Genomic DNA, 20,500 nt, shown 5'->3' on the forward strand with positions numbered 1-20,500 from the left:
CAAACAAAAAAAATAAAGAGAAAAAAAGAAGAAAAAACAACAAAATTATAAACACATATAAAGGCAAACATTATACACGACTTAGCGAGCTGGCGGCTCCTTATGCTCTCGCTGTACTTTGATGTCATATACCGATCAGTCTGCACAGTGCTGCTTCAAGTCAAACACACCTAAACTTTTTGCCTTGAAGCCCCCCCCAGGTTTGGCTACAATGTTTTATCTGGTACTTCTGCTGTAATTATTACAACACTGCTTGTTTTTAATGAACAAAACTTGGAAGTGTTGAATATTTTACATTTATTTATATGATTTACACCATATGATGTAGACGTATTACAATATAGATCTCTGCTGGTCAGTGGAATGACACGGAAAGCTTTCTCTTGTCAATGTACCATGAATGTTTCTATGCATTTGTCATTGTAAACAATAATTGCAATTAATTTGGTATGGCACCAAAGGAAATGTTTATTTTAATAGCCACTGAATATTTGTAACATTACACTTGCTGATTATCCTCTTTATCTATAAAAAATATACACTTTTAAGAGAATAACTACATAATCATGAGGATTAACAGAAATACACATATTTTTCATCATGTCCAAAAGTGTGTGTCCTATTGAAGTTTTAGGGATTGTAAAGTGTTCTTGATAGAATTTGCATTATTTTTCATAAAAGAAACCTGGATTATCATTAGTAAACCCTTGAAATGTATAACAACAATAATCTGGTTGACTGCACACCCTGGATCTTTTCACACAGTGTCAGTGACGTCAGACAGTCTTTATGCTGAAGCCTTCTGCTTGTTGCGTTTGGCAAACCACTCGTCACTCTTATCTGCAGCCATGGCCTGTGAAAGAAACCAAACAGAAAACATGAATGCGGCTTGTAAGTGGATCACAGGATTTATTTTATACTCTAAATTACCTTATCCAGCAACTCATTTCCCTTGGGGTCCATTGCAGAAAGCTGCCTGAATGCCTCATCACCCACAAAGCAGATCTCATGACCATCCTACATCATGTGGAGATCTGAGTCAGCCAAGCATACTTTTGCAAACACTCAACATTCAGTCTCAGTAACATTACACAATAAATTCTCACAGGATCTGCAAGAATGACGACTTCCACTGTGGCTTTTCCAGGTGTATCCAGACTCACAAGCGGCGTGAGGATTTTGTGCTTTTCTTTTTTCATTATGGCCTCAATGTCTGGTAACTGCCAAACAAAGACATTTCCTTATAGTTACAACAAGTAAAATCTGATGTGGATGTTGGTTTTGTGTCAATTATCTGACCTGATCCCGAGGGCAAGCGAATGCGATCCTTCCAAAAGCAGTTGCATGTTCCACATCGCCTCCAATGTCCTGTAACTCCAGCTTACACTACAAAAGCACAAGAGTTGATTTCAAGACACATACACCACCATTCAAAGGTTTGGGGTCAGTATGATTTTTATCAAAAATTTTAAAAAATAAAATAAAAATAAAAGTTTCTTGTGCTCTATAGGGCTGCATGTGTATGGTCAAAAATACAGTAAAAACAGTAATATTGTGAAATATTATTACAATTTAAAAGAACTGTTTTCCATTTGAATATATTTTAAAATGTAATTTATTCCTGTGATGGCAAAGCTGAATTTTCAGCATCATTACTCCAGTGTCACATGATCCTTCAGAAATCATTCTAATATGCTGCCCTACTACTCATGAAACATCTTAGTATTATCAATGTTGAAAACATTATTTTTGTGGAAAAAATGATTTTTTCAGGATTCTTTGATGATTATAAAATAAAATAACATTATTCGCAATTAAAAATATTTGGTAACAGTATACATTTTTTGATCCTTGTTGAATGAAAGTACTCATTTCTTTCATGAATTTGCTTTTGAACGGTAGTGTGTATATGCATTCGTATAAATTAATTCCCTGCCATAAGGGCCTGATAGAAGTTTTATAAAAAAGAGGATAACCAAACTCAAGACTGTTCACGAGGTCTTGGTGAATGGCATGTCCTCATAATTTAATTATTGCCCAAAATACAATAAATGGATTATTTTCAGCTAAACCTGATTATCTGAAAATCCCATTAAGGCAATCTTTTTGTCCTCATTTTTCTCAATAACTTTCATTCCCAGCAGGGCAGACCAATAATGAATAGAACGCTGCAGATCAGAGACTGCCAGGGAGACCTTCTGGACAGGATCTATTACCAAGAAAAGAAACAATCAGTTAGGAGTCAGTATTTAATGGCACAATTAACTACTACAGTTACTTCATATATCTGCTTCCACAATTCATGAAGGAAGTTTTCACATCCCTATTATAACACGAGCTTCACGCAAATACCCACCACAGTTTGTCTGTTCCTTGTCTATAAGGAAGAAGCGGTATCCTCCCGGAGCTTCAGTCATGTAGAGAGAGTCTCCAACGTGTGTGAGAGGCCAGTTTAACCTCTTCGCATTACTCACAGCCTGACTAGACTGGAGAGTGAGACCCTAATATTGAAGAGCACAGATAGAGGAAAGATCAGGATCCCATTTCACAGAAAATATACGGTGTGAACCAAAAGTCAGAAACTGACTTAGTGAAAATGCTTTATTTAATTCTGATACCAAAATTAATACCTAAATATAAATGATTTATTTTACAATGTCAATTCAAGTTAAAAGTTGAATTGTAAATTATGATGATCATGTCATATTTTATCATGAATATATTCTAAAAATGTATTTATTTTTGTGATACAAAGCTGAATTCTCAGCATCATTACTCCAGTCTTCAGTTTCACATGATCTTTCAGAAATCATTCTAATATGCTGATTTTGTGCTCAAGAAACATTAATTATTATTATCAATGTTGAAAACAGCTGTGTACACTTTTTTTCTTCTTTTTTTAGGATTCTTTGAATAGAAAGTTCAAAAGAACAGCATTTATCTGAAACAGAAAGCTTTTGTAACATAAACTACTGTTCAAAAGTTTGGGGTCAGTAAAAAAAAAAATATATATATATTGGAAAGAAATACTTAATACAAAAGTAAAGGCATTTATAATGTTACAAAAGATTTATATTTCAAATAAATGTTGTTATTTTTAACTTTCTACTCATCAAAGAATCGAGAAAAAATGTATACACAACTTTTGAACACACACAGCCAGACAGTATTATTAATTTATTCGATTTTTTTCTCAAAGGTCTCAGATGTTTATATCCTACTGTGTGTGGTTTGAATGTAAATGTATAAGGAGTTTACCAGGAAGTCATTGCCAAGGCGATATTCACCCACTCCATAGTTATAGGTCAACTCTGCCACAAAGTGGTCATCTTCTGGTCCAAAGCCCACCATGGTTTTACTCCATTTCCCATCATATGGACTGACAACACAAGAACAGATCTATGTTTCGATTGTGCCATTCATACAGGTTATACAAGTTGTTACAGGTTAAGTAAGTTAGTAGTTAAGCTAGTAAGATGAAATAAATAAATAAATAAACACTATTATGACTAACCCATTGCAGGTTGCTTTGCAGCCCTCCTCAAATTCTTCATGACGCAGAATCTGTAGATTAAAGTCATTAGTTATTGTTTATAAATCTGTAATTCGAGACTGAACACAGACGTGTCAAAACTGCATTTGGTAACGTTAATAACATCATTAACTGTCTTATCACCATTATTAGGAGGCAAAGTCCTCAATGAGTTTAGAATACAGAACTGGAATATTACAATAAAGTCAGTAGACAGTTAACGTTAGCTCTTCTACCTTCATTCCTAAGACATCCCTGTAAAAAGTGGCTGTTCTGGTCCTGTCTCCTACTTTAAAAACAAAATGCAGTGCTCTTCTAAGTGCCATCACTCTTGAAAGTCTCCCACTGTAAACGCGACGATCACACACACTCTGTATCGATGCACACACCTTGCGATCGATTGCTCTGCTGTCAACATGCCACAGACTAAACCAAACTAATTTGTTTAATTTCTACGTGGATTTGTAATGCCATTATATATATGGGCACATTACGTCATTTTTTATATATATAATGCAAAAAGCACCACTACATTTTAAATAGAATGTTTATTACATATTTCTTGGTTAATTGTTATATCATTCTTTGGTACAGTCCATTCTAGTGATGTGAAAACTGAATCAATCACAAGAATCGGTTCATTTGAACAGTTATGTTGAAAGAATCGGTTCAGATATTGCTGTTTACTGTGATTTAAGTGTTGTGTATTGCAATTTCATCTGTCCATGTCAGTGTGTTGTAGCTCTGATTCAGCTCAAACAGACATTGAATTGTATTCACTAATCTATATAGAATGACATTATATAGATCAGTGATTGTATTACATTTTATTTGTTTCGTAAGTGTTTTGGTAAATCTGTCATAAAAAGTTACATTTTATTTGATTTATATTTGTTCATTAAGTATCTCTTCCCATCTCTCAAATCCTCAGTTTCCACCCGAATCCACTGATTCAGTCTGTCCCTCATTCAATGTCCAAATATTATGGATTGACATTTTATCAATTGAAATACATTACATCATGTCTAATTTGTTTTATTATGCACCATATAGTAAGTAATTATATCGATATTTTAGATTTAATACTGTGTTTACTTGGCATAACTAACTGACAGTTGTTGGGAGACTCGATTTACGACACCGGTTTAGTGAACCAATTCATCCCACTCTTGGGAAAGATCCGACTCAATAGAACACGAATCGGACATCGGTAGTTCATTCATTCCCAGGCAGTGACGCAGGTCGCGGTCAACAAACATGGCAGCGCTCATGTATAACGTGAGTCGTGGATTTGTTATTTTCGGGGAACATAGTTTATTATTTAGAGGGCATAACCAAATCTTAGTGAATTCGAGGCGATATGTCCGAGCCCTCCGACGGAGACCCGTGGCGGTCTTGTATCCCGATGGTGAACGAGAGACATTTATTAAGTCGAAGGAAACAGCTGATAAAATGAATCAAAAGATGTTCAAACAAAAAGGCAAAAAACTCTCTGACAGTGATAATAAATACCGCAAAGAGAAAGTCTCAGAGAGAGCTGACAACAAGAAGTGGAGTGGCCATCACGTGTCTGAATGTGCAGAAGAGTCTCCTCGTATTATGGACAGGCTTGGTGGGCTGCGCTATGAAAAGGCCCCTGCTGGAGATAACAGACTCGCGTGAGTACAAATATTACTGGCAAATGACTGTTACCAACATCATATCATCTGCATTCTTGCAAAATACATCATTTGAGTGTTGAATGGCAAGATATCTGCCTATATACACATTTGCTGTATTTAATAGAGGAGCACCAGATATGATTGTGGAGCTCTGTTAAAGGGATAGTTCACCCAAAAATGAAAAAACAAAAAGAAAAAAATAATTCTATGGAAGTCATTGGGGCCCATCAACTGTTCAACCAACATTATTCAAAAAAACACCTTGAGGATGAGTAAATGATGGCAGAATTGTAATTTTTGGATGTCACTTTAAAGCTGCGCTGGGAAGAACATTGAAGAAATGTATCCTGTATTTGTGTGTAAAACAGAGCAGATGGACATACTTTTTTTTTTTTTTAACAACCGTTTATTACCCAGAGGTTTAGACATTATGATCCATTGTCTATGTTCTTGCTTGTTGAAAAGTTTCATCAAACTTTAAGTATCATGCCATTCACAGCCGGAGCTTCTTTTCTCCTCACGGGTGAATGACTTAAAATGATAAACATTAGTATAGGTATTAGATAAACGCATGAATTGGAAGATGGTGTTTGCACTACTTTATTTCAAAGAAAAAGTTGTCATAAAACAATGATGTCGTTGTCCCCTCAGGAAGGTGTCCAGTGTGGCCCGCTCCAGAAGTTTTCGGGAAAAGGAAGGTAAGGTGCTGCTGGAGGGCAGGCGTCTGATCTGTGACGCTCTGTCTGCTGGAGCATCTCCTCAGACGCTCTTCTTCAGCACGGTGGAGAGACTGCAGGAGCTTCCTCTAGATAAACTACAGCAGGTCAAGCTCATCAAGGTCAAATATGAAGACATGAAGACCTGGTCTGACCTGGTCACTCCTCAGGGTGTTATAGGTCCGTTGCCGAATCTCTTATAAACCCAGTTTACTTCTAAATGTTTATTACACAACTCAAATCACACTGTTTCTGTCAAATCACAGCTATATTCTCAAAACCCGATGCCTCCCGTCTGGCATTTCCAAAAGACATTCGTCACCAGTCTGTGCCTTTGTTCCTGATATGTGACAATGTTCGTGACGCTGGAAACCTAGGCACTATTTTACGCTGTGCAGCAGCTGCTGGTTGTGACCGTGTTCTCCTAACCAAAGGTATGTAATAGCTTTAAACGGAAAAAGACTTTTGTTGAAAAGGGGATCTTATGACGCAAAAAAATCTGCAGCTTATTTTTGTAATCCAGGTCAGTTTTGACCCGGTCGAACGTAAGCTTATAAAATAGTTTTTTACCATTTTATTACTACACTTACCAATTTTTTTTATAAACAAAGTAGAAGTTCTTTGATATAATGCTTGAACTATAGCAAAACGTGAATCAAGAAAACATTTTTTTAGCAATATTTATGATAATTCTTTACTTAAAAATATAATTTAATGAAATTTACAAGAACATATATTATGACAATGACCAATTATCTATTTAAATCAATGGATTTAATTAAATTAATTTGAGCTTATAACTCATGACGGCTCAAAAACAATCCGAATGTATGAAAACTACATATTTCCTAACAAACAACTTAAATATACTATAGATAGTTTTCAAACTAAATATATTAATTTAACTTGAATAAACTTTCAAATTAATGATGGCTTACTTTTTCAAATTTGGACTATTCGGCTTTTGAACTTTTGCTCAATATAGTTTATTTAATATAGTTTATTTGTTATGTTACTTACATTTGTTAGATGTTTATAGTGCATGTAATATTATGTTTACCAATTCAATTCTGTCCTGTTCAGTGTTTTTGAGACAAAAACTCATAGATGTACAAAAAGGGCAGAAAAACTGCATTATATAATGTGTGAAGTCACACTTCAAAATTGACTCGAAACATAAAAAATAAAAAAATATTTTCAAATAATTAAAACATTTAATTGTGTATTTTGGTAGTCTTCACACATTCAAATTTTGGTGGTTCCCATTTTAAAAACTAAGCTTTTTGTGTGTTTTTTAAATGTAAGAAATCTGAATGAAATGACCCAAATGTGTTAAACACTAAGCACTGGCTGTTTCTTTGTATTTTTCCAGGTTGTGTTGATGCCTGGGAGCCCAAGGTTCTGCGCGCAGCAATGGGAGCTCATTTCCGCCTTCCGGTTTTTCCTAATTTGGACTGGGATGACATTTCTAAGCACTTACCGAAGGACGTGATTGTCCATATAGCGGATAACTGTAGCAGTTTTACAAAAGACCCTGCATCTGCTCCAGTTTCAGGACAAATACAAAATGTTACTTTGGATGAATCCAGTGAAAGTGACTCTGATGAAGATTCCGATGATGAACTTTCACTGCCGTGTGTGAAGCCTCAGGTGTACCATGAGAGTTGGGCTCAGAAGAGCACGGCCCTGGTGATTGGTGGGGAGACGTGTGAACTGAGTTTGGAGGCTCTTGGATTGGCAGAGGAAACGGAGGGTAGAAGGATCTTTGTTCCCATGGCTCCAGGAGCGGAGAGCCTGAACTCTGCTATGGCTGCTAGTATACTGCTGTTTGAAGGCAGACGGCAGCTTCTGAAGGTGTCTGACAAAACACGCAGAAGAGCAAGATCTAAAATGTTGTAATGATTGTTTTTCTTGTAATGTTTAAAACAAAGATATTTTACCAATAATGTCCAGTTCTATATGCTGCACACTCTAAGTAGGTTATGTCAAACAATATCACCAATAAACATTTCAAACAGTAGCAGGCTAGTATTCTACATTGTCACATGACCTCATTGCATTCCATGTTTAATTAAGCTAGGTTATTTTGAAGAGAAAATATTAGAGGTTAGAATTCTTGCCAGTATTGATGAACAAAAAAAAAACGTATAGCTTGAATGTAATGTTAGTCTCTTTGGATATGCGTCTGCTAAATGCATAAATACAAATATTCAGTATCAACCAATAATAATAGACCTTTGTCAGGTTAGACGCCATTTTGAATTTAAAAGCGTGGTTGATTATGATTTCACTTTTCTAACTTTAGTTAATGTAATGTTGCTGTTTGAGCGTAATCAACATCTGCAAAGTTATGACGCTCAAAGTTCAAAGCAAAGGGAGATATTTGCTATTAAAGAAATTGCTTTTTAAGGACTACAACAAACGGCTGGTAAGGACTACATGACATTCCACCAGGGTTAGTGACATCACCAACCCTAAAATTTACATGAACCCGCCCCCGTAACACGATTAATAGATTATCAAGACAGAATATGCTAATCAATGACTAGAAGATAACTACACAAAAGCTACATAAATTCATCAACTAACCATTCAGAAATGTTGTCTACATGTTGTCACCTCTTCTTGAGTCTCTCCCATCTTTCCGGCTCTGGTTTGAACATAAAAGGCTAAAAGTTTTTGAAATTTTCAGTGTGAGGTAAAAAAGGACACAATCTGTTGAAACTCCGCCCCCTGTGCTGGGAGCAGCAGCTCATTTGCATTTAAAGGGACAGGCACAAAATGGTGCGTTTTTGCTCACCCTCAAAAAGTGACAATTTTAACATGCTATATAAAAATATCTGTGGGGTATTTTGAGCTAAAACTTCACATACACACTCTGGGGACATCAGAGATTTATTTTACATCTTGTGAAAAGGGCATTATACCACCCCTTTAATGCAGAGGAAAACGAGGCTGTGAGGGATTGACTTTGAGAATTTACAATGCCACACACTGAATAAAGGTCCTAGATCACATCTTTCACAACTCAAAACTTTTAAAACTGTTTCATGCAGTTTTTGTCCAATCAAAGTTTCATCGGCTGAACAATCAGTATGTTGTTAATCAACAGAACAGTCATTGAACACGCTGTATTATATTCCTCACAGCCTCGTTTTCATTCCTGTCAAAAATGAAAGTGTAATGCCGTTACCCTTTTGTTTATTTGTTTATAACAATATAAAATCAAGCAATAGCTAATGTGATCAATGAACTAAGAGTAAAATAAACTTAATCACATAGATAGCTATATAGTGACTCAAGGGAGTTAATTTGACATGAAACCAAGTAGAGTAATATGTATAAAAAGAACACAGATGTTTTAGACAGTGAGTTTTAATGCTATGACATCATTGAAAACAACCAAGGACAGACAGACAGACTGTGTGCTTTAATTGGCTACATTTCATAAGGAATCTTGCAGTTAGATGCTGTTTATTGTGCCTTCAAAAAACACAGACCACTTTAATACAGGGGACCTTCACAGAAAATCCACTTAAATGTCATGTTTGAGATGGCAACAGATCAGTCATTCAACAACATCAAATATCAACAAGGTGGGCGAAGTCCTTATAAGAATCAACTATAGACTTGAAAACTGCATTAAAAATAAACAGCGGCAGCTACACAAAGAATAGATAGTGCCTTCTATACAAGGATATTAACATCAGCTTGTTCATGTATGCATATTTATCAGCACCCATAAGAAGACAATCACAGCCGTACAGAACATATGGCCATGGATAATGTGCAGTGTCTGTGGAAAAATGATGATAATAATAATACACTTACCAAGCTATATTTATTCTAAGCTCTTGATTCTTGAAACAATATCCAAGGATAGAAGGAAATACTTGCTAAAAATCTTGATAAGAGCATATCGGACTTGCAGCTGCAGGGTTCAGTCTAATCTCTAAATGTAACAGCAAAAAGACAATCAACGTAAAAATCTGCATTTTACCATCAGCGCTGTAGTAAATGCAAGGCACCACAGGAGGAGGCGGCCGCTTCATGATGGAGGGGCACGTATTAAAAGAAGAAAAATGTCAATACGAAGTACGATTCTGTTCGAACAGTCTGACAGGAAGAGAAGGGAGAGCAGGCCTGGAGGTCAAGGGCCAGATGGAGGTTCGGGTAACGGCGCAGGGGAGTTTAGTGCAGTCCAGGACTTCAAATGGGCTCTGGTTTGAGCTTCTCAGCTAGAAAGTCACTAACAAACTGTTCTACCACAGCCGGCGTGATCTCCTCCACGTCTTTGACGTATTTGGCACGAGCCGACATGTCCAGGATGGTGAGAAGAGGCGCGGCCTCAGGCAGGTTGGTGTAGTCCCGCAGGGAATCACTCATATCGTCCTGTCGGGAGATGAAAATTATATGAATATCATTGTCTGTGAAAAGCAAAATTACTAAATTGAGCCTGCAACTACAAAGAGTGAAGAAATGAACTGAGTATATGAGAAACAACCACCAAGGAGACACAGGGAATCATAAAAACTGCATTGAGGCCAGTATAAAGCGCTCGCTCTCTCTCAAAACCAGCATGACGGCACAGACGGGGGAGTTTCGCTGAGCAGAGCTGAAGCTCCTCACTCCCCATGGAGAGGAGGTCTCTGCTACAGCAGGAGGGGGGACAAAAACATCGCATCACCCACCTCGTTGTTTCTGAGGCACTAAAACCCCAGGAAACTTCAGAGAGATGAATCACACAGTGTGTGTGGAAAACATTCCCATTATTCCCATTGGGGGTTCCCAAATGTGTGTTTGTGGAGTAACAAAGGCAAAGCCAGAGTGATTTTATTTTCTGAAAGTCTTTCTTCAAGATGTGGTTTGACCTTAATACCAAATGCGACTCACCAAAATATACGAAAAACAAACAAACATTACATCTATATGGATGGCTAATGAATTAAAGAGAAAAATGTTATGTGAAAAATTGGATTATGGTTTTGGCAAGAATGTGCCAAACATTATAACTACTATATATATATATATATATAACTACTAACATTATATATATTTGCTCATATATGTTGTTGACTTCAGGTCATTTTTTTCTATGAAATCTTTACTGATTTCTATAATCTAAATGTAAGAATAACTTTTATATCGTTACATTTACTAGAGTGAAGCGACAAAGATTTACTTGCATTTCAACATGATTTTTTCTATAAAAAAAACTATGAATGGATTATTGAGTATAAAATATGATGACCAGGCAGGAACGTTTATTCATGCATCCCAATCTTCATTGTATTGCAGTGAATTATATGTTTTGCCCCCCACAATATAAACTACAAATCTTTGAACATAAAACAAAGCATTTATATAGAGTGATGTGGAGAGATATTGAGTGACACTGATAATTATATCCAATTTATGCAAGTAGTCTTCTATACTGTTATACAATCGTACTGATTTACACTACACGCTATCAGAATTTGATCTTACTTGTTGGCCATAGAAATATCATTAACTACGTGAAATTGCATTTTTTGCTCGGTTTGGGCCTCTGAATAAAACTGAGGTGTTTTTCCCTCCTCGATCAAATATCAAATATGACAATCAACAACAAAAAACAGATATGCAAACTTTTTTAGATTTTCTTTTATATTTTGCCTATTAAAGGGTTCAATAAACAGTTCCATTATCCTTTTCTGATGTCAGGCTTTACAGGGTTAACTTAACAGTGCCAACTTTCTTCACCAAACAACGCAATAGGCCATCTAGTCTAACACAAATTGATTATACTTATCCTTTTAAAGGTCTTTCAAATGAGCGTGTCTTGGAAAGAACTGAATATTAATTTCATATGGAAGACATTATTATAATGCAATATATGAGTAGCTTTTTTTGACCACGAGAGGGCAGTACAACAGTTTCGATGAGATCTCGACTCGTTTATTCCATCTCTAACTGGCTCGCAGTGAAACTATGAGCTATTCCACAGCAGTGCATGGATTAAACCACATAATCAGATCCTGTAAAAAAAAACTCACTGTGCTGTTTTTGCTACCTAAAAAGGACAACAGAAAGTTTGTGACCTCGACTTCAAACAAAACTACTAAAAGATGGAATGGCTGTATTGTAACAGTAGTCTAACATTATAGAAAAATAATACAAAAACACATGCAATATAAAGGGTGGTGAATCACTAATATAATTGCAGATTGTCCATTTCCTTTTTTATAAAACAGGAAAAGTGGATCACATGGGGTCACTGGTGCTTTTACCCATAATCATTTCCTTTTCCACGTTCCAGGTGCATTCCAGTCTGATCTGAGCTCACAACACACTGCAATAGATTAAACTGATGAACCAGGAGAGACAATGACTGTCAAAATTTGACATATAACAACGCGTAAAGCTTGTTTCTGGGATTTGCGCTCAATGGCCCCTTGTAAAATTGTGAACCGATAAAGATCAGCGTCCATCAACAGAAGCAAATACAGTGAGAAATGGACTCTTGTCAGTGTAACCCTTCCAGGTTTTTAGATATGAAAAGATTACATCTTTCAGGCTGTCTACCTCTCAATGGAAAGCCATGCATCTTCTTTTGTGGAGCAGCTAACCTTGTGTAAACTGTTCTTCAACCCTTTCACACACACACACACACACACACACACACACACACAGTCCCTCGCCGCCTCCAGCGCTGAGCTCTCCGTGTGCGGAGACAAAGGGTCAGCCTGTGGCTGGCTCCAGCTGCTAGCGTGATAAGGGACGGTGTGTTTACCAAATTGCACCGGCCCTGCAACGTGAAGTTTATTCTGCCTATTGTGGGCCTGTAGCATTCCATAAGCATTAGCTATCTGCTCATGCAAGCAGAGATAAGGCTGTCTGATTGGCCAGCACACTATGAAGGGCCTGTGCTGATTGGTTATCTGAGAGAGCTCTGATCTAAACCCAAAGAGTGTTCTAGCTGTGCGCTGCACCAGACATTAGGTTCAAATAATCACACATTGGAAATGAATAAAAGCCATCACTGCAAGAATGCGTCTCCCGCTGCCAGGCTTTGATCGACTATTTCGTCACTGATTAAAGGAATATACTCTAACTATGTGTATATAGTTAGATGCACATTAAGCTCTAGCAACAGCATTTGAGGTAAGCACTGATTTATAAAGACAAATTGTCTCTAATGTTCACCAAGGCTGCATTTACTTGATCAAAAAAAAAGTATCAAGTACAGCATTTATCCGAAATGGAAATCTTTGAGACATTATAGTCTACTGCGTTTAAAAAATACATAAAAAAACGTACTGACCCCAAACTCTTGAACGCAAGTGCACACACACACATGATCTGGCCCTTGACTGGGTACATGAGTTTCTCACACTGCATCTCATTTCCTTTATTTCTTCACTCACACTATCTGCTTTGATTTGACAGCACTGGCCTGTAAACATGAAGTTAATACTTGATACTGATTTGCAGTTGATTTATGGACTGTGTTAGAAGTGAAACAATGTGTTGAGTTATGCAATGAATTAATAAATGGGCCTGTTGAAAATGTGCTCCACATAACAGCCATATATTCTGACCTCAATACAGGTTAAATTATCAACATAAGTGACTTGCTGTCAATTACCACAGAAAGTTATTTTGGCCCCCGTTTGAAAGAACAAACATAAACAGCATTTACAGTAATTTACTTACAATGAAAGTCCATGGGGAAAGTCATTCTGCCAGGATAATCATTAAAATACACAAAAGTATCACCACGAGACTTTAAGGTGTTAACATGAGACAACGAAAGATAAAAAAAATTGCGCAGTATCATAACTTGTATGTATTATCAATAAAAAAAATAAAAAACACAAAAAAAAACACAGTCAAACAAAAAAATAAATAAAACAAATAACAAAAACAACACAACAGAGCAAAACAAAACACGGTAAAGCAAAAAAAAAAAAAAGAAGCAAAAAAAAAAAGAAAAAAAGAAGCAAAGCCAAAAAAGGAAACAAAAATAGCATAGAAAGGAAGTACACAAAGCAAGTCACTTTGAGGGATTATAATGTCAGATATTGGTAGATGTGTAACTTAGGGCCCGGTTAGACGTGCACAGCTACAGAAACATGTGCGGTGAATGCCTGAAACTCAAACCATGGCAAAGCGAAATGCCATCCTGAAGATCTGCCATTTCTGGGCGTGCCTCACACAAAGAAAGACTGAACGGTGGCAGGAAAGTTAAAGTGAGAAGGGGAAAAGGAAAGAAAGGGGCGGCTAATCGGCTATTAATTAACACTGCCGTCACATGACTTCCTCAAAGGTCACAAAGAGAAAACAGGAGATAAGAGTTATGAAAATGTTGGCTTTCCTCCCTGGCATGCAGGCTTGAAAGACGAAGAGGTGATCAGGGAGATGAAAAAAAGCGAGGGAGGGAGGGAGAGAGAGAGAGAGAGAGAGAGAGAGAGAGAGAGAGAGAGAGAGAGAGAGAGAGAGAGAGAGAGAGAAGAGAGAAGGGCACAGCTGTTTTGGCACCCTCTGGGTTTGAGGCTTGCGCTACATGTGCTTGCCATTCAACTGCAGCTCCTTTTATTTACTGCATGTACATGTTGGTGATTGCAGGCCGCCCCCCCGAAGGATTGTTTTACACAAATATACAGAAACAGATGGCACATCACACTTGTGTGTAAAAGCAAGCAAACATTCAGATTGTTGTGGCAGAGAATAAAAAAAGGATTCTCACTCAATAAACCTCATGAACTCATATGATGCTTTGTGTGATAAACAGACCAAAATTTAAATCATTATTCAATAATAATCTTCTCCTCCAGTCACTGAACTGAACTCGAGAACTGAATCAGTTTGATTCATGAACAAATTGTTCAAATATCAGTGTTTGTTTGTTTTGGTTTTTGCTTATTTTTCACATAAGCTATTGTATGGCCTCAGATGACTGAATACTACTGCTATAGTATACTTTTATTTAGTATTCCATGATACCAATATGATAATTTATTTATTTAGTCATTTTAGAGCTTGACAGCACCATTCACTTTCATTATACTGACAAAACTGGCAAACACATTCTACAAATTATTTTCCTTTGCAGCAGAAAGAAAGTCTTACAGGTTTGAAATGAAATTGAAATTTTGAAATTACACACATATAATCGACAAACGTACCTCTCCAGCTACAAAAAAGAGCAGAGGCGTCTCCTCCTCCTTGGCTTTGTACTTGGCCATGATCTTCTCTGCAATTGGCTGGATGAGCTCCTTGGCCGGCTCCAGCTCTCCCTCTTCCTCAGCGTCTGAGAGGGACGAGAGAGAAAGATGAATGAGCGTAGTAGTTGGAAAAGGGAGGTGAAGAGTCAATAGGCTTTGAGTGCTCGTCAGCAATGATCTCAAAAGAAAGAGAAGAATCAGCTGACCTACGAACAGCACGAGACAGGGCCCTTCATGCAGCTGTACGGCGTTGGATTCGCTGAGCTCCAGCACGGGTCGCGGGTGCCACGGGAAGAACCGACAGTCGGGGTCATTGAGAACCTCCACTCGCCCCTGTCGCGTGATCATGTGACCCTCTGTGTCCAGAAAAATCAGTGTGGGGATACCTAAAAAAAACACACAAAAAAACAGTATATAAATGCATATAAATAACATTTATTCACATAATTTGGTGTTCGTCCAAACCAACCGTGACAAGTGGTCACTGGTGTAAAATCACCTTTTTCTTTTTACATTGCTTTATAATAAACATCAAACACGCAAAAATAGCATTTTGTGTTCAGAGATGAGCAAAAAACGACTTAATGCTGGAAATTCTTGATGTGTCCTGACAGGATGTGACTGTCCTTCTTACTGGTCATTATAGGATTCAAGCATACAGTGCTAATCAAATCAGATTTTTAAGATTCTAAGATTTGCATAAATTAATTCGGCAAGAAAGGATGAATTAAATTGACCAACATTTAAAAGACATTTATACTGTTACAAAGGATTTCTATATTAAATAAATCTATTTCTTTTTAACTTTCCTAAAAAAGAAGTGTATCACGGTTTCCACAAAACATTAAGCAGCAACTGTTTTCAACATTAACAATAATAAGAAATATTTCTTGAGCACAAATCAGCATATTAAAATGATTTCTGAAGGGTCATGTGACACTGAAAACTGGAATAATACGCTGAAAATTTAACTTTGCCATAAATTATTTTAAATATATTAAAATATAAAAAAGTGATTTAAATTTTTTTACTGTTTTACTGTTATTTTGATCAAATAAATACAGCCTTGGTGAGAATAAGAGACAAAACATTAAAAAAATTAACCATGAACTATTTGTTTACGTAAGTTCATAATATATGATGTTAACAATAACATACTACTTGTGTAAGAATTAACATTAACTACAATTAAGATTAAAATGAATCGTTTTTTAACTTTGCGTTAAACTTATTTTTAAGTATTAGAAATATGTCACTGTGTTTGTTTTAATGCTTAATGTTTTTACTTTTTTTTTAATGTTGTTTCATAATTTTTGTGCTTTTGTCGACAAAACGATAAAAAATTTATGAATGTGACAAAATGTTAACAAAAATAAAGGACAATTCATCTATAATTGTATTACTATGTATTATTGACTTTAATGGTTAGTGTGTGAGATGGTAAGTGGAGCAGTGGCTTTAGGCCACACAACGGTCCTCCACACCCTAAGCAAAGCATTCTTCCACAAAGACACAGTCAGACGGCCTTTGGTCACACTGATCTCTCTGTACGGCCGGACTCTCTCAAGCCCTCTTTGAGATAGAAATCTGCCTGCAGTATTAGTGGCCTTATCAGACTCGCACACCGACTTCAGGCTGGAGGTGGAGGGATGGGGGGAGTCAGTATCAACTCATCCAAGATGAATTCCACACATTCCAGACCGGATAGGCCAGAAGCCAGTTCTTTCTCTCGCAATTCATCTCAATGCATTTTTGGGGGCAGAAAACGATCAGAATTTATTTTTTCATCCCAAGTTTTTCACATTTGGACATGTCGGACGTGTTTACGGCGGAGAGATTTACATTTAAAAAACGAAACAACAAAAATAGTAGAGTATGGATGTACGCAGGGCAAGAAGTTTTGAAAATGTATCAGTGTTTTTTTGGCCATACAATGAAAGTCAATGGGGTCCAAGTGTTGTTTTGACCCCAACAGTTAAAACATTCTTTAAAATATCTTTTTTTGTGTTCTTCAGAAGAAATGAAATCATGTTGGTTTGTAACGACATGAGGGTGAATAAATCATGACAGATTGATTATTTTTGGTTAAACTATCCCTTTAAAAACCATGTTTTCAGAATTGTTAGACAGAGTGAGATCTAGAGAGAGCGAGTTAAAGAGAGAGGGAGCGGTGGGGAACAGTAATAGTAAAGTAAACTTGATTATACGCCCACATTCCTGAGGTCCTACAGCTCAGTTTGCAGTTCCTGGCAGGGTCAGCTGTATCCAGCGACGGCCAACGTGACATCCAACCACATGCTGTTATATCGAACAAACGCTCTTCCACCTGAGCCAGAGTTAAAGGGATAGTTCACTTTGAAATTAATTTTTGGTATGTTTTAGCTTACCTCAAGGGCATCCAAGATGTAGGTGTCTTTTTTTCCGCAGTAGTTTCAATTTTGATATTTTTAGGTCAAACCGTTCTTGTCTGTCAGTCATATAATGCAGGTCGATGGTCATTATCTCAAAACACAAGCACAGAGTCCAAATTAAAACAATTCCCCGTCGTCCAAATTAAACAATTTATACATAGATATATACACACTAGACGTCGCCTTGTCTACGGCAGTTCATTGGAACGAATGTCTTTAAGGCGACATCTAGTGTATATATCTATGCACCAGTCTGCGTACACGTCAGATCAGATCACTTCGACGTGGCTGTGTACAAGAGGTAAAAACGATATAAATACTGTTCGTTTTCTCACACAAACCGCTCGTTTCGTGTCTCAGGCCATCAATGTGTACTTACGATGGGGAATTGTTTAATTTGGACGACAGGGAATTGTTTTAATTTGGACTCTGTGCTTGTGTTTTGAGATAATGACCATCGACCTGCATTATATGACTGACAGACAAGAACGGTTTGACCTAAAAATATAAAAATTTAAACTACTGTGGAAAAAAAGACACCTACATCTTGGATGCCCTTGAGGTAAGCTAAAACATACCAAAAATCAATTTCAAAGTGAACTATCCCTTTAAAGTCCACAGACGTACCTTGGATTCCATAGAGTCTGTTGAGTCGTGACCGTCTGGCCTCGTCTGTGTACGGCACTGCCAACCACGGCATCTCGCTGAAGTACTGCGTAAACGACTCCTCCGACCTACATCACAAGACACATCTTTATCGCATGTTTAAAGTATCCTCCACATCTAAAATAATCAAATAATTATTGGAAATAAACAGCATATACGGCTGATATTATGTGCGAAAGACAGGAAAGCACCATATATCTGTGCCATATGAATTATCGGCTGGTATTAGTTATTTAAATGTATTGCTATCAGCTGATATTGTACTCTATATAACTGCATATAGGCCAATATTGGATAATTGCGCACAATTTCCCCATTTTTACATTTAGATTATCCATCATGATAATCTAAAACTTTGCCATCATGTACAGCACATTTAAAGTTAATATTTAACACTTAATTAATAATTAATTACACTGTTAAATGTAATCTTTAACAAATGTCAAAATGAATATCCATTTTTTTATACTGTACATAATGTTATGAAGCCTAAATTTACTTGAAGCATTGAAAATGATTGTTTTTAGAGTTTTACTTTTTATTTATTAAGACAAAATAGTATAGGATTTTAATATTGGCCATTTATCGGTTATCGGTGTTAGATGAAAAATTATCAGCCAGAATCGGTACATCCCTTGTGCAAACATATATATAAAAAATAATAATAATAATAATAATAAAAAAAAAATATATATATATAATAATAATAATAATAATAATAATTAATATATATATATATATATATATATATATATATATATATATATATATATATATATATAAAGCGTTTATGTAAAAAGTGCAAGTCTAAGATCACAGATTTAAAATAAATTTAAGCCTGGAAATTTTGAAATTTAGGATTTAAAAAAAATATATATATATATATATAATAATAGTGTGACATTAAATGAACCCACTGAAATTATTATGCTACTAATATAATTTGTAATGAAAAAAATAAAATAAAAAGTATTTTTTAAATGTGTGTTTCTTACCTATCAGCACTGACAAAAACAATCTCAAATTTATGCCCTGATTCTTTCACTTTCCGGTATGTTTCCACCAACACTCGGGTTAGACTGCGACAAGGGGGACACTACAAGAGAAAACACACACACATACACACACACAAACACATAAGTTATGACAAGATCTCCTAAAGGGTTTCTGATAATAAACAGCACTTAGTGGCCTAGTGAGCGCATAGACAGAGCACTTAGTATTACTCTCCCTGCAGTTCAGCACTCCTGAACTGAAAAAACAAAAACAAATGTGAATAGGGCCTGGAAGAGCTTTGAGACTCATCCTCTCGTTTATAGCTTAGAGGTATTTTGTGCAGAATTTTTTTTCTCTTTTCACCAGAGTGCTACATACAGCCTGACATGCCTCACTCAGCTCTCTTCAAGAGCTCTCCAGACCTTTGACTACCAGCAGACCCACACTGAACGAAAGCTCAGCAGATTCACACAGAACTCAAAACGCCTGTCATTCACAACGTTTTAAATATCCTCCGGCCCTTCTGCCTTTCCTTATCAAATATTTAGGCAGATCTGATTAATGCTTCCAGATACCAGTATGTGTGTAGTACTCATTTACCAAATTTAAATACATTCCACAGATTTCTCTAATAATAATAAAATATAAGTGCAGAAAATGTGATGGTCTGCAGATTTTGTCTAGGCTCAATTATCAGCATTAGACAGGAAGAGACTTTTTTTCTTTACATTATAAATGTCACTTTTGATCATTGCATTGATGCATCCTTCATCCTTGCTGAATAAAAGTATTAAAAAATATCTTACACACCTATACTTTTGTACATTTAACAGATTTCCACTAAATAGTTTTATGTAAACCTATCATATAATATAAAACAGCAATCATTTGTAATAACGATTAAATCTAAAGTAATTTAATAGTAAAAGTAACTGTGATAGAATGTACAAGTTGATCATCTGGTAATAGAATTTGCCAGCAACACACACCACAAACTGAATTATATAATGAATTTATAATGTTTTTATAAGTTTACAACTGAAAATGTTGACCTTTCCAAGATGGTGGTGCTGTTGACATATCAGTCAGCTGAATGTGGCATTAAGGTATTCATATTCCTGAGCCGACCAATCAGACTTGATCAACAATTTCAGTCTGTAGAAAACTAAAACTAAAAACTAAAATCATTCCCATTAAAATAAAGAGTTTCACTTTATTTTGATAGTCCCCTTAATACTTATAGTTGACTATAATTAACGCTGCACCTACATGTCAATTAACACTCATTAATATTAGTTGATTTAAGACTGTT

General features: G+C 36.2%; 3 protein-coding genes across 4 annotated transcripts in view; 1 reads left to right on the plus strand and 2 right to left on the minus strand.

The window, feature by feature from the left end:
* Positions 1 to 280: 280 nt before the first annotated feature.
* On the minus strand, positions 281 to 3,928 carry glod4 (glyoxalase domain containing 4). Its single transcript, XM_082181053.1, has 9 exons — positions 3,769 to 3,928; positions 3,515 to 3,564; positions 3,259 to 3,379; positions 2,357 to 2,501; positions 2,073 to 2,209; positions 1,300 to 1,386; positions 1,107 to 1,220; positions 931 to 1,017; positions 281 to 853 (listed from the first exon to the last, which is right to left on the minus strand). The coding sequence occupies exons 1-9, from the start codon at positions 3,856 to 3,858 to the stop codon at positions 788 to 790; spliced, it is 897 nt and encodes a 298-aa protein (XP_082037179.1). The 5' UTR covers positions 3,859 to 3,928; the 3' UTR covers positions 281 to 787.
* An 840-nt stretch (positions 3,929 to 4,768) lies between these two features.
* mrm3a (mitochondrial rRNA methyltransferase 3a) lies at positions 4,769 to 7,929 on the plus strand. The gene is made up of 4 exons (XM_082181039.1): positions 4,769 to 5,190; positions 5,845 to 6,089; positions 6,176 to 6,343; positions 7,282 to 7,929. The coding sequence occupies exons 1-4, from the start codon at positions 4,790 to 4,792 to the stop codon at positions 7,806 to 7,808; spliced, it is 1,341 nt and encodes a 446-aa protein (XP_082037165.1). The 5' UTR covers positions 4,769 to 4,789; the 3' UTR covers positions 7,809 to 7,929.
* Positions 7,930 to 9,268: 1,339 nt separating this feature from the next.
* nxn (nucleoredoxin) overlaps positions 9,269 to 20,500 on the minus strand; it is a 74,350-nt gene continuing 63,118 nt past the window's right edge. For both annotated transcript variants that reach the window (XM_082181046.1, XM_082181047.1), the window contains exons 4-8: positions 19,188 to 19,288; positions 18,154 to 18,260; positions 15,322 to 15,501; positions 15,077 to 15,201; positions 9,269 to 10,301 (exon numbers count right to left, since the gene is read on the minus strand). In XM_082181046.1, coding sequence (XP_082037172.1) covers positions 10,119 to 10,301; positions 15,077 to 15,201; positions 15,322 to 15,501; positions 18,154 to 18,260; positions 19,188 to 19,288 — 696 coding nt within the window. In that variant the 3' untranslated portion in view covers positions 9,269 to 10,118. The remainder of the gene's footprint in view (positions 10,302 to 15,076; positions 15,202 to 15,321; positions 15,502 to 18,153; positions 18,261 to 19,187; positions 19,289 to 20,500) is intronic.

The sequence above is a fragment of the Leuciscus leuciscus genome (assembly GCF_965113295.1).
Source record: "Leuciscus leuciscus genome assembly, chromosome: 9".
In the NCBI taxonomy this organism is placed as follows: domain Eukaryota; kingdom Metazoa; phylum Chordata; class Actinopteri; order Cypriniformes; family Leuciscidae; genus Leuciscus; species Leuciscus leuciscus.